This window comes from Microcaecilia unicolor, chromosome 7 (genome assembly GCF_901765095.1).
Source record: "Microcaecilia unicolor chromosome 7, aMicUni1.1, whole genome shotgun sequence".
NCBI lineage: Eukaryota > Metazoa > Chordata > Amphibia > Gymnophiona > Siphonopidae > Microcaecilia > Microcaecilia unicolor.
In genome coordinates this window covers 277,539,396-277,554,268 of record NC_044037.1, presented here as the reverse complement: position 1 = coordinate 277,554,268, position 14,873 = coordinate 277,539,396, and the positions used below count along the sequence as shown (strand labels likewise).

Genomic DNA, 14,873 nt, shown 5'->3' with positions numbered 1-14,873 from the left:
TAAATGCACATATACAATATAAAACATAATAATATACAATAAGTCAATTAAAACGACAAACATTAATGACTTCCATTGGATTACAAGTAAAATTATAAGTATTTCAGCTTTACCCAGTCTTGAAGTTGTGTTAGCATGCAATAATTTCTCAAAGAATTCACAATTTACCTTCAGTTTTAGAGATGCGTTTTATTGTTATTTGCTTTCCCTTCTCATCTTTGGCGCATTCATTAACAAAATCGACTTTGTATTTCACTTTCCTTAAGTTGATTGTAGTGGTCTGATCTTGTTCTGAGTAACCTCGCTCAAGCGCCAGATTACTAAGGCTGTCAAATGGAACCCACCCGCTACCCGTAACCAAGTACTGCCATTCCACCAGGTTACTTATAATTTCTGCCTCACGTTTCTTGTAGTTTTCATCTTTTCCTTTTTTAATCATGTCTTGGATTTCATTGCAAGCTTGCAGGACATCTCTGGTAAGACCAGAAACTCGAATTAAAGGTTCAGAGGACTCACAGTCCACCTGAATGGTGATCTGTAGCTTCTTCTGGAGTTCATCCAGCTTACTATGTTCTTCCTCCTCAAATTCTGCAATCCACTCATCTTTGATCACACTTTCCTGCTGCTCTTTCAAAATAAGATCTTTAATCCACGATGCAGTATTTTCAACTGCCTTATAACTCTCACCGCAAATCTGAAAGATGGCTGGCTCAAAGTTATTTTTCGAAATAAAGGCAGTTCTTTTCTTTTTCTCAGGCTTGGGTTTCTGGCCAGTGAAAAATGCTACAATTAAATAAGAGGTATGTCAGAACAAACTACAGTCATCAACTAAAAGCAATTTAATCATCTTTCTGCAAATCTAGCTTACTTTGTTTTTTAATTACTTTTCTCTTGTTTTAAATAGTTTCTCTTTTCAACCAATACACAGCAATCTCCCCTGTTCTCTTACAGAGATACGGCTTTCCTTATTCTGTGCCAGGGGCGTTTCTGAACTTCAACGGTAGGGGGGGGCCAGAGCCGAGGAGAGGGGCCACATTTTAGCCCCCCCCCCCCGCACCGCTGACCCCCCCCTCCGCTGACGACGACGCCACCACCCCCCACCTGCCCGACTACTTTAAACCCGCCCTCTTGAGGAAGACAGCTCCAACTACTTTGAACCCCCCTCCTCCCGCCGTCACTCCGCTGTCGCGCCTCACCTCCCTTTGCTGGCGGGGGTTGGCCCGCCAGCCGAAGTCTCTGTCCTTCCTTCCTTCCTTTGGTCACTCCGCCGTCGCGCCTCACCTCCCTTTGCTGGCGGGGGACCCCAACCCCTGCCAGCCAAAGTCTCCGTCCTTCCTTCCTTCGTTTGGGTTTGGTGGTTTCTGACGTCCTGCACGCTGCACGTTGTACGTGCGTGCGTGCGTGCAGGAAGTCAGAAACCACCAACCCCAAACAAAGGAAGGAAGGAAGGACGGAGACTTTGGCTGGCAGGGGTTGGAGTCCCCCGCCAGCAAAGGGAGGTGAGGCGCGACGGCGGAGTGACCAAAGGAAGGAAGGAAGGAAGGAAGGAAGGACGGAGACTTCGGCTGGCGGGGGTTGGGGTCCCCCGCCAGCAAAGGGAGGTGAGGTGCGACAGCGGAGTGATGGCAGGAGGAGGTGGGGTTGAGAGTGTCATCGGTAGGGAGGTCCAGGGGCAAATCTGCGGGGGCCAGGCCCCTGTGGCCCCATAGCAGATACGCCCCTGTTCTGTGCCTCTGCTGAAAAATCTTAACAGCGACTGTTGTGTTACACTGGCAATTTAATGTGATGACTATACATTTCTGTACTGTATATACCTCAAGAAGTTTTTGTTTAAATTATTATTTTTTTCAGTACAAAATTGTCACCAGTTTTCAAAGGTGAAGTATGAGAATACTATCCCTTACCATACTATAAAAGGTAAAATTACCTACAAAGATTTGCACGTACTTTCTCCAGCCAAGCCAACACAAATCCTGAGAACACCTCTGTGGAAATGCAGGAGAGCGTACACACATTATCTCACAGTGTGCAAACTCTTACCAACATACAGAATGGATAATTAAAAAAAAATAAAAAAGCTATTTTTAACCAGGGAAAATGGCCTTTGAAAATTGCTCTATGTACTAAATAGATTTGTTCCCAACAACATGAGTGAAGTAAAAAGCAAACCTTGAGACAACAGCGTAAAGGATTAATATACTATGAAGCTGATTTTCAAGGCACCCGATCCAGGCATCTTCATTTGTACGCTTCTTAACAAAAAAAAACTATACAAATCTTTTTCTGTGCAGAACTCTGTCAAACCTTGACCAATTTAAATAAAAAATTAGGATATATCATCCTGAATAAATTTGCAATAAACCTAAACTCACACCAGCCACCTCACCGATATGGCATTTGCCATCACCTAGCAATTATCACCATGATATGCGCAGATGTCGTTTTGCTTTAAACATTCAGTCAGGAGGATCTGATCCTTATTCAAAATTTGTATCTAGAAAAAGTTAATGACTCTCATAGACAGGTACAAGAGTTTCCAGAAAAAAGGTAGAAGAGGGTAAGCATAGAATAGGTTTAGAAAACATTGTGAGATATGGGCTCAACTTATCTCAAATCAGGAAGCAGTGTAAGCTCCTTTGAGCAGGGACTGTCCTTCTTTATTAAATTGTACAGCACTGCGTAACCCTAGTAGCGCTCTAGAAATGTTAAGTAGTAGTAGTAGTAGTATTACATATAGCAGTGATTTAACCAGAGCTGAGATTGTGATGTCATAATGCCTCATTCCACCAATGCCTAAGAGCCAGCCTCATCAGTGATGTCACAATGGCTTGATTGTCCTATATTTGTCTCACTCTTATCTATTAGATTGTAAGCTCTTTGAGCAGGGACTGTCTTTCTTTGTTAAATTGTACAGCACTGCGTAACCCTAGTAGCGCTCTAGAAATGTTAAGTAGTAGTAGTAGTACATGCAAATCTCTCTCGTAAATATTCAATCTGGATATCCTGAAAACCTGCCTGGCTGCCTGCCTGCCTCCAGGACCAGGTTTGGGAATCACTGTCCTAGTGATAACAGCAGCAGGTTGAGAACCAGGAAAGCCAGAGTTCAAATCCCACTGATGGTCCCTGTGGCCATGAGCAAGTCATTTAACCTTCCATTACATCAGATACAAGCTTAGACTATAAACCCTTGAGCTACTATTGAAAAGATGTAACTAAGTCCAAACACACACCTACTGCATAGGGAGCAAAAATATTAATACACATCTCCTCTGCCCCTCAAGAACATCTAATCATGTTATGCTTAAGTTTAATAAGTAATCAATCATGGTTTACTTTTCAGAAAACGGTACCATTATTAACAATCCTGATAAAGAAACAGAAGTTATACCTAGGTATGCCATTTTCAGAAATAGAAGTTAACTGCAGGAATAAATGTATTATATACGAAATGACTACTTACATAGGAACTTGCCGAGAACGGTTTGTGGTGCAGGTAAGTGAGTACCTTCTCTCTGCTTCATGCTTGCATAAAATGTATTCACCATTTGTGGCTGAAAAATGATAATTTTAATTGTTTTGACAAACTGGGGTGTGTTTTGTGTTGCAAAGTCAACCACACCTTCTATCATGGCATCAGCTACTGATGACGGATCAGCATTCCCCTGGCCTGATACAATAAAAGAAAAAAAAAGAGCAAATTATAAGCAGTTTGATTTCAAGTTACTTTATCTAATGTTTATATCCTGGACTATACTCACAAGACAACTAGGTGGGTTACAATTTAAACTATAATTCAATAATATACAAACAATTAAACTTAAACAACCTGCCAAAACACAACTACCCACAACCCTCAAATTAAAATAAATATATACAAAAATAAAATTAATCATTCAAAATAAGACAAAATCCCATCCAATCACTGCCCAACAAAATTAATATATAGTTTACGATAAAAAATGTAATATATAAACTACAATCATTAAATGTACAAATATAAACTAAATAAAATAAAATAAAATATAAAAATACAAGACAATTACTAATACAGAAAAAAAAAATAAGGCATAAAAATACAAGCAATTCTTACTACAAAAAAATTCAAGGTTTGGAAAGACCATACCTATATCAAACATATAAATGACAAGCGACCGACTCACCCGCAAATGCGCAGTAGAGACTTCCCTCTCTGTCCCGCCCTCGCGATAAGACGTGATGACGTCAGAGGGCGGAACAGAGAGGGAAACGGACACTGCCGCTGCGGAGCGTGGAGACGAAGCAACATCGCTGGTGCACCAACCTCCACCTCCCCCCCACCCCTGACGTCGTCGCCGCCGTTACTGCCCCCCTCCGTATCAGGCCCCCTGCACTGACATGAGAGCTCCTCTCACCTCCGTGTGGAAGCGCTGCAGGCAGCAGCAGAGCGATCTGCTGCTGCCTGCAGCGCTTTCACACGGAGGTAAGAGGTGCTCTCATGTCAGTGCAGGGGGCCCGGCATGGAGGGGGGAGGGAGCGGTGGCCAGGAGGGTAGCTGGACATGGGGGGAGGGCAGAGGGGAGAGAGGAGGGTTGCTGGACATGGGGAGAAAGCAGGGCAGAGAGGAGGGTTGCTGGACATAGGGGGAGGGCAGGGCAGAGAGCAGGGTTGCTGGACGGTGGGGGGGGGGGGGGGAGGGAGGGAGGCCAAGGGAAAGAAGAGGGTTGCTGGATATGGGGGGAGGGCAGGAGAGAAAGGAGGGTCGGTGGACAGGGTGAGGCCAGGGGAGAGAGGAGGGCTGCTGGACATGGGAGGGGGGGCAGGGGAGAGAGCAGAGTTGCTGGACATGGATCGATGAAGGGGAGGGCACGGGAGAGAGGAGGGTTGCTGGACATGGGGGGAGGGCAGGGGAGAGAGGATGGTTGGTGGACAGGGGGAGGCCAGGGGAGAGAGCAGGGTTGCTGGACATGGATCGGAGTGCAGGGGAGAGAGGATGGTTGGTGGACAGGGGGAGGCCAGGGGATACAGGAGGGTTGCTGGACATGGGGGGGAGGTCAGGGGAGAGAGCAGGGTTGCTGGACATGGATCGGAGGGCAGGGGAGAGAGAGGAGGTTTGCAGGACATGGATGGATGGAGGTGAGAATTATTATATTTTGCAAAACACAAATCTCGCCCGTTTTAACAGGCTTAACAGCTAGTCTTTACATAACCAATGTAACTAGGTATACTATCAACTGTCATAAAAAAGTTTGAATATATGTTTGTTTTTGATTGTATCTCACTCACCTGTAACCTCACAATTTCAATAAGGAAATATCTCAATGGAGTTTAAATAAACGGGACCTCAAAACTCCCGATAGGAGTACTCACATAATCCACTATCATGAATGGAAGTAAGGTAATACCATACATCCTCAATGAAAAGGAAAAAAGTATCAACTGCAAAAACTCCTCTTCAAGGAGAAAATCAGGTGATAAAAAAAAACTTTTTTCACCAATTGAGGAACAGGTGAATGATCATACAAAGCAAAAAAAAAGGCCAAAAACTGAAATCTAACCAAGACCAAAAATAACAGGAACCCCCACCAAAAAAACGGCGCCACGTATTGAAAAACACAAAGTCAAAAATCACTGCGCGCATAGCTAGCCCCTTAAAAAAGAAAAATTACTTATCTGTAGCTGTGTCTGTAGCTACAACTGTAGCCGAGCTGTGGTTAGCATACAAGCTTTGCACTGGAACTGCCACTCAGAAAGTCTCTAATCGATGACTTAACTTCCGCCGTCCCAATACCAAGATGAAGGAATTCCACGATCAAACAACGTATACCCCTCCCCCTCCAACACGAGCGCCTTGTTTCACCAATCTTCATGCCGCTTCACTGTTAATCCACTGCCATCTTTGAAGTCAGTGACGGCAGTGGATTAACGTTGTGGAATTCAAGTATTCTTTCCTTCCTGAAACAGCATGAAGATTGGTGAAACAAGGCGCTCGTGTTGGAGGGGGATAGGATATTGCAAACCCTCTCCAGTCCCTCATCACGCACGCACACCTGTCGTCTTGAGTTGCCTGCAGAGGACAATACTGAGGCAATGGCTGGTTCTGGACCTAGCGTTTTCAGGATACTCACAAATTAGGATGATTAGATGCCAGCAGTAGCACAGTCTGACATAGTATTCTGGGTGGGCCTGAGCCCAAACTCGGTAGGCATACAATTATCCCCCCCAACCCCCCCCCCCCCCCCCCCCACCAGACTTGTGCTTTTTGTCCCCACCCTGTACCACCAACCCCCAAAGAATAAAATTAATACCTGAGCTGGCGGGGGATCCCCAAGCGCTGCTAGCTGAAGAAGTCCTCCGGCGGCCACAAAAAGTGATTTTCCTACCTGCTATAGCCAGCGGCACTTTCCACCCATTGCTGCCGTGCTGGCCGCTCCCCTCCTGCACATACTCGGTTTTCAGGCATGTGCAAAAAATAAACATGAGTTTTGAGGGGGGGGGGGGGGGGGGTTGGTACTGTGGCAAGGGTGGAAAGCGACACCAGCCGAAGCTGCTAGGAAAATCACTTGTTCTGGCTGCCGAAGGACATCTTCAGCTGACAGGGACTGGGGATCCCCACCAGCCATAAGGATGTCAGAATCATTCGGTGGGCCTGAGCCGAGACTGGGTGGGCCCAGGTCCACCCATGGCTACGCCCCTGGGTGCCAGTGCACTCCATAGTGAGCGCAGGCAAATTTACCTCCCTGATATCAAATGATAGGCCACCCATTAATGGCCACATAACCTTACATATGGAAAATGCTTTATAAAAGTACTTTATGAAGTGGGGGGGGGGGGGGGAAGGGGTAGAGGGAAGGGGGGAGGGTCAAGGGAGGGCAATGGGAGGGGAAAGGTGAACTGTTGATGGAACCAATTAGCAGTTGACATATGTTAAGCTGTAGAATGTGTCTATTATTACTATTGAAGGTTGTAGATGCCTGCCTTACAGCAATGCTCATTTAATAAAATAATTTGAACCATAAAGGAAAGGAGGGTGGGGGGGAGGGGGTATTATTCGGGAATAAAAGAGAAAAGAATTTAGACAATTTGATAAAGAATTGATAATAATCTGTTGTATTGGTTGAAGTACTATGACTGTACATTTTGCGTTAATAAAGAGATTTAAACATAAAAGTACTTTATTCTAGGGGACATGGATAGGGAGAACTTAGAAGATGAAGTCGAGGAGGAAAGGTATGCTACTGCTCTTATACTATATGTACAGCTGTTTATAGAAATGTTCTTGACGTAAAAGGAAGTTGTTCAGGGGAATTAAGTTTCCAAGTGATATGTAAGGTAGGGAGGGGAGTTGGGGAGGAGAGAGGGGTGAAACTCTAAAATTTAAGATGACGGTTAGGAATGTTGTAAAATTGTTAAGATCCTCCATTGAGAACTGTACATTAATGTGGACTTTGTTATGTGGAAAAAGGATCTGTGTTTTATAATTTGTCATCAATAAAAATCGTTAAACATTAAAATTACTTTATTCTTCAGTGGATTCCAGGCTAGCTACACTTGTTTGTTTTCATACCCTTATTTGATTAGAAGTATCTAACCTGTTCCAATTGCTGGGAAAGCCACAGATGAGCAGGTCAGCTGTTCACACTCCTCCAGGGCTGTCCGCATACATATTTCAATATCAGCTGAAGCTGTTCTTCCAATAACATGAATTATTTTCTGGCACTGGAGATTTCCATTCTGAGTCACTATATGGCCACTGTTTGGCTGTTGGGCTAGAAAATGCAAACTAGATTAGAAAAACGGACATAACAATTAAGATGGCATGAATTCAAGATTCTCCTCCTTACCTACAAATGCACCCGGTCTGCGGCTCCTCACTACCTCTCTACCCTCATCTCCCCCTATGTTCCCGCCCGTAACCTCCACTCACAGGACAAATCCCTCCTTTCAGTTCCCTTCTCCACCACTGCCAACTCCAGGCTCCGCTCATTCTGCCTTGCCTCACCCTATGCTTGGAACAATCTTCCTCAACCCCTACGCCAAGCCCTCTCCCTACCCATCTTCAAATCTCTGCTTAAAACTCACCGCTTCAAGGCTGCTTTCGGCACCTAACCTTTCGAGAAATATAGTATGCCCTATCAGATTGTCTCTACACCTGTCTTTTAGATTGTACACTAGTCTCTAGATTGTACACCTGTCTTTTAGATTGTAAGCTCCTTGAGCAGGGACTGTCCTTCCATGTTAAATTGTACAGCGCTGCGTAACCCTAGTAGCGCTTTAGAAATGTTAAGTAGTAGTAGTAGTGAATAAAATTTCATAGGGTTAAGCCGAAGAGGTTCTTATCTTTATAAATAACTAATGGTGATGTTAACATATTACACCTTTTATTCCTCTTGACATGTTCTAGGACTTATAAGCGTTGTTTGAATGAATCCTTGATACAAAGAGGGGTCCAGGACTTCAGGTAGAAATTTAAATTAATAGATATTGTAACATGATCCGACCATGAAGCAAAAAGGGTGGATCAATCAGACCCATGTAGGAAAAAAGACAAAATTTGGGAAACTAATGACAATTTACTGCATACAACGGGCCCTGCGGTAAACAACACATTATAGTGCTAACGTGCTGTTAATTTATGACCCTCTCAATGAAGGAAAAAGATTGTGAACTTATAGCAAACTAGCAATGAAATGGGCGCTAGCAAGGTTCTATAATGGTAGGGGCCCCCTCCCTCCGAGCTGCTTGCCTGCCTCCGTGTGACCGTCAGACGTTGTTCATGGTTCGCTCTGTGTGGGGAGGGTTTTTTTTTTTTTTTTGCTGCGCCTCCTTGCCTGTGCCATTTCGGCACCTCGAGTGTCATTGCTCCGCCCTCGACGCCATCACGTTTTGACGCGAGGGCGGTGCAGACACTCAGGGGCACACCGGATATCTCGAGCGCCTCAACTTCCGTGGAGACTTAATTAGAACGTGGGGGGTTGCCTTTTACATAGAGAGATAATATAGCAGAATATTTTGACACAAATGATACAGATAAACATTCTCCACAAACAAAAAGGAAATGTATAAAAACCACAATGTGTGATACAGGGGCGTAGCCAGACACCCAATTTTGGGTGGGCCTGGGCCCAAGATGGGTGGGCAGAAGAACTCCACCTTGTCCCACAAGTGATTTGGTCTCTCCCTCTCTCACCTGCATCCCATATGGTTCTCAAACATACCCCCTCCCCTGCGTACTTTTTAAATAGCAGATTTTCACAAAATTCTGGCTGTGAATACACACTGCTCATGTTGGCCCCACAGCCTTCCGTCTGATGCAACTTCCTGTTTCCGCATAGGAGAGAATACAGCAGAGGAAAGGCTGTGGGGCCAGTGCGAGCACTATGTATCAGTTGCTGCTCGCTGCAGGTGAAGACCTGCTATTTAAAAAGTATGCAGGAGGGACAGTTGTTGGGAGTTTTTGGCTGGTGGGGCTTGGGGATCCCTGCCAGCCACATCACAGGTGTGCTGCTACTGGGTGGGCCTGGGCCCACCCTTGGCTACGCCACTGGTGTGATAGATGTTATCTATCTGGCAGTTAAAAAGACAAAAATAGCAAAATTAATAACTTATGAAAATACATTAGCCAATTAGAGCAAGATCATAAAAAACAAGTTACCAAAACAGACATACAAAAAAATGAGAAGTGGAGTATGGACTCCCTTAGCCAAACGGATAAATTTCAAGTTATGTAAGATAAAACTTATTTTGAATCTGGCAACAAGGCCAGATTTTGACTAGCACTAAAGTGAAAACCAAAATGTTTTCAGACCCAAATTTCAAAAGTAAAGGATCACTTGGGTAATTTACTAACAGATGAAGAAGCAATTAGAAGAAATTTTTCTCGATTTTACGAGGAATTATATACCCCAGAGCTGACAGAGGTGGGAAGACAATAAAACACTATCTATAAGAAGTGATACTACAACTGTTTCCTGTGAGGACTGGACAGTAAATATCCAAAAAGATATTACCGTGTTTCCCCGAAAATAGGACCTACCCCGAAAATAAGACCTACCGGGGTTTTCCTGCAAATTTAAAATATAAGACATCCCCCCAAAAGTAAGACATACCAAACTTTTTTTTAAGCAGGGCCGCCGAGAGCCACCCGAGGTCGCCCCCCCTCCGTCGCTCCCGGAACTAACCTGAAGCTCCTTTCACCTTCGCAAGTTCGGATTCGATGCAGCAGGGCAGGCGAGGGCGGGACACGGAAGGAAGGAGAGGTCTGCCCTGCTGCGCTGCTGTTTCGAATCCGAACTTGCGAAGGTGAAAGGAGCTTCAGGTTAGTTCCGGGAGCGATGGAGGGGGGGCCCGGCGACCTCGGGTGGGGGGGGGGGGGGCGACCGATGTTTCCCAGAAAATAAGACAGCCCCCCCAAAATAAGACCTAGCGCGTTTTGGGGAGGAAAAATAAATATAAGACAGTGTCTTATTTTCGGGGAAACACGGTAATAGATATAAAATCTTTCAAGGTCAATAAAATATCAGGCTTAGATAGCCTCCCAGTCATGTTTTATTAAAAAATAAAACAAAAATATTCATTTACAACTTCTAACCAAACTCTTTAGCTCTCTAGAGTATGGAGAAGAGCTGCCAGGCTCTATCTATTTATTTTTTGAGTGATTGATTGATTGCATTTCTATCCCACATTTTCCCACTGTATGGCAGGTTCAATGTGGCTTACATATTGTTAAAAAGGCGGTTACAAAATTTAGATTTGTAGAAGTCTAGTACATAATACAGAAGTACAATAAACGCTTAGGTTGATATATTAGCATATTGTGAGAGAGGTTAACATCATTGTTTTCCATTTCTGAACTTTTCGTGATGTATGGTGGTGTGGGATTAGGCAGATCCAGAGGGGAAAGACTTCTTGAAAAGATGTGTTTTCAGGTTTTTTCTGAATTGTAGGTAGTTTTCTGTGAGTTTCAGGTCTTTGGGTAGTGAGTTCCAAAGTTGTGTGCCTATAAACGAGAGGCTGGCGGCATGTGAAGATTTGTATTTTATACCTTTGCAATTGGGGTAGTGAAGGGTTAGGTAAGTTCTTGCTGTTTTAGTCACATTTCTTATTGGTAGATCTATGAAGCTGGCGGGTATCTGCGATACATAAAGAAGGCATGGACCCACCTACGTCCCTTGTATGGACCTATTTATTTTCTAAACATTGATTCAAACAAATGGTAAACCCTTCTGAAGCCAAATTATAAACTTTGGCTCCTCAGTTAATTTATCAATCAACAGGCTTCAATAACAGACAACATTAAGAGATCATTAAATCTTATTTGAGAATTACAAAAAGACAACTCACCTTCCACGTCGCTTCCCGTGGATACTGAAAACGGTTTAACTAAGTGTTCTGGAGCTTTATGATTAAGGTTTGACTGAAGTTAGGGATGGGGAGAAATTTGCTTCATGGATCGAAGCACTATACCAACCTCCTCCAGCATGTATTAAAACAAGTGAAGGGTATTCTGAATCCTTTGCTCTACACAAGGGCACAAGTTAAGGTTATTCCTATGTCCATTTTGTTTGCTGAAACTATTGAGCCTCTTTCAGTAAAGATAAGACAAAATTTGGAGATGAAGGAATCACTGCCTGGGGAGTGAAGAGGACATGGAGTAGATGGGGGTCTTTTACTAAGGATTAGCTTGAGTTATCTGCAGCAAGGCCCATTTTATTCCTATGGGCCCTGCTGCAGATAACTCGAGCTAATCTTTAGTAAAAGACCCCCCTATAAAAAGCTTGCTTGTAGATGATATAATATTTACCATCTCTTTGGTCCTTCTAAACACAGAAATGCATAAACTATAGCAAAGTATCTGGATTTAAAACTGAATCTTTAAATATTAATTTGGTAAAAGGCTGCTTACAAACCCTTATAATAATTTTCCCTTTAAGTAGACTAAACAATGCCTAAAGTATCCCAAGTGCTTATGTCTCAATTAAAAGGGGAAAAAAAGGTTTATTTCAATTATAACGCCAGAGTAGATAAGCTATCACAGGAGTTCAATAGATGGGTGTAAATGAAAATCTCATGGTTATGTAGCGTATCCACCATAAAAATGATGGTCTGACCAAAATGTATTTTATTTATTCCAAACATTACTAGTTGAAATTTTGAGTGTAAAAATATGTAAAACAATAAATTCTGATTTGCATTTTGCCAGTTGAATTTGGATTGAACTCGAATATGTTCAGGATAATGTGGGGTATAAATACAAAATTGTATTATATGTATATATATTTGATTGTATTTATTTATTTTAATAATATATATTTTTATTGATTTTTTTTAGACCTTACTCCCCAACTGCAGTCACTTTTATGGCTTCCCTTTGCTATTTTTTGTTATTTGTGCATTTTTGCAAAAGGTTTCCTTCTCGCTCTGTTTTTTTTCCCTCTTCCTGGCAGTGTGATGATGGGGTTTGCCCCCTCAAGTGATGCTTTCAGTGGCAGGGCTCACCCACAAAATGATGCATTTTGACAACAGGTTCAGCACTACAGTACTTAAGAGTGAGGTTCAAGGACACCAAGAGAGTGAGCCAGGCCCGGGGCAGGGCCGCTGCCCCCCCACTAGGATCTCCCCACAGAATAGTCATCGCCCCTGCCCACCCGAAGTACCTTGGCAGCGCGGCTCCTTCCTCTGCTAAGCATTGCCTGCCCCTGTGGCTGCTTTCCTCAGGTTGCATATGCTTGATCTCAAAACAGCATGAGCGGACTGAGGGCCCAGCAGCTGCTAGGCCGGCAATGCAAAGGGGGGGGGGGGGGGGGGCGGAGTTTTCTCTCTCCTTCTCCTGTCGGGACGCAATCACCCGGGTTCTGTCAGGAGCAGGAGAGAGACCCCGGCGACAGGCCCCCCCCCTTGGAGGCCCGTGGAATTTTGCCCTCACCTGCCCCCCCCTCTCGGCTGCCCTGGTGAGGTTCATCACTGTGGTAGTACTTACATAGTAACATATGAGGCATATTTTCAAAGCACTTAGCCTTCCAAAGTTCCATAGAAACCTATGGTACTTTGGAAGGCTAAGTGCTTTGAAAATGAGCCCCATAGTAACAGTAGATGACGGCAGAAAAAGACCTGCACGGTCCACCCAGTCTGCCCAACAAGATAACTCAGGTGCCATTTTTTGTGTATACCTTACCTTGATTTGTACCTGTCTTTTTCAGGGCACAGACCGTATAAGTCTGCCCAGCACTATCCCCGTCCCCCAACCACACGCCCCGCCTCCGGCACAGACCGTATAAGTCTGCCCAGCACTATCCCCGCCTCCCAACCACCAGCCCCGCCTCCCACCACTGGCAAGTACTTGACTTTCCTTCCCCTTTTTCTAGGGCTCAATCACACCATTTCAGACATTCACACATAGCCTGTAGCACAGAAACCTCAAAACAAGTCTCCAGAACTACAGGCAACCCCAAGGTCTACAGCAGGCCACAAAACTTCCGTACTGTAGAGCATAGTAAATAGTACAGCATACCTAGCTGAGTACATTCCAATTCCACAGATTGTCCAGCACCGTCTAGTATCGCCTTTGAAACACCTTAGAACAAAACAAATATACGTATATAATTTATACATATTAGTTCTATCAATACTGTGTCAAATATCAATCACTACCTTTGGTGAATTTCCCCCTTTGTGAAGAATTATTTACTTCGGACTCTACTCCCTTCAAGCCTCTTGCTCTAGAAACTCCTCTCCACGGAAAAATGTATGCTGCTTGTCCATTACTTACTTACAACTCTGAGAAAAGTATTTCAGTATTGCTGTCCTATTCCCTTTCTCCTCTCGAGTACACGAACTTAAGTCCAGATGTTGCACTAGGGGGATCAATGGACAGAGTGTACAAATGCCATTAACAAGTGTTATGTGCCATAGGACCCATTTTTATTCCTATGGGCCTTGTGGCAGATAACGTGTTAACAGCATTAGGACAAAACAGCAACCAACAGGTCAGGGTAGAGAAACCCTTACATATTTACTTATTTATTGTTACATTTGTATTCCACATTTTCCCACCTATTTGTAGGCTCAATGTGGCTTACATAGTACCGGAGAGGCGTTTCTATCAACAGTCAAAAAAGCCAAGAAGTAGGGGTGGACCAAGAAATCTCGACAGCCAAGGCTGACTGAAGTGACTTTATTAGCACCAAATGTGACCCGACACAGGACCATGTTTCAACGGTTTTACCGTCTGCCTCAGGGGTCAAAACCCATCGAAACACGGTCCCGTGTCGGGTCACATTTGTTGCTAATAAAGTCACTTCAATCAACTTTGGCTGTCGAGATTTCTTGGTCCACCCCTACTTCTTGGTTTTTTTAACGGCATTAGCACACACTATATCAATAGTGATTTTCAAAGTCACTAACTGATGCCCCGCCCCTCACAATACTGTTAACCATTCCCTGCACTGCCTCGCTTGTCAATGTAGACATTGTTGATGTGAGCTCCATCATGTGATTATGAGCTCCTGAAGACATAGTAATATAGTAGATGACGGCAGAAAAAGACCTGCACGGTCCATCCAGTCTGCCCAAGAAGATAAATTCATATGTGCTACTTTTTTATTTGTACTGTCCTCTTCAGGGCACAGACCGTATAAGTCTGTCCAGCACTAGTCCCGCCTCCCAACCACCAACCCCGCCTCCCACTACCAGTTCTGGTACAGACCGTATAAGTCTGCCCAGCATTAGTCCCGCCTCCCAACCACCAGCCCCGGCACAGACCGTATAAGTCTGCCCAGCACTAGCCCCGCCTCCCAACCACCAGCTCTGCCACCCATTCTAGACTAAGCTCCTGAGGATCCCTTCCTTCTGCACAGGACATGGTGGAAGTAGCCAGAGGGTAAATTCTGAATTTCTGA

General features: G+C 44.2%; 1 protein-coding gene across 1 annotated transcript in view; it reads right to left on the bottom strand.

The window, feature by feature from the left end:
- PARP14 (poly(ADP-ribose) polymerase family member 14) overlaps nt 1–14,873 on the bottom strand; it is a 133,875-nt gene that overhangs the window by 28,879 nt on the left and 90,123 nt on the right. Inside the window, 4 exon segments of the mRNA XM_030210876.1 lie at nt 169–783; nt 3,461–3,667; nt 7,569–7,745; nt 13,487–13,549. Of these exon segments, the coding sequence (XP_030066736.1) occupies nt 169–783; nt 3,461–3,667; nt 7,569–7,745; nt 13,487–13,549 (1,062 nt within the window).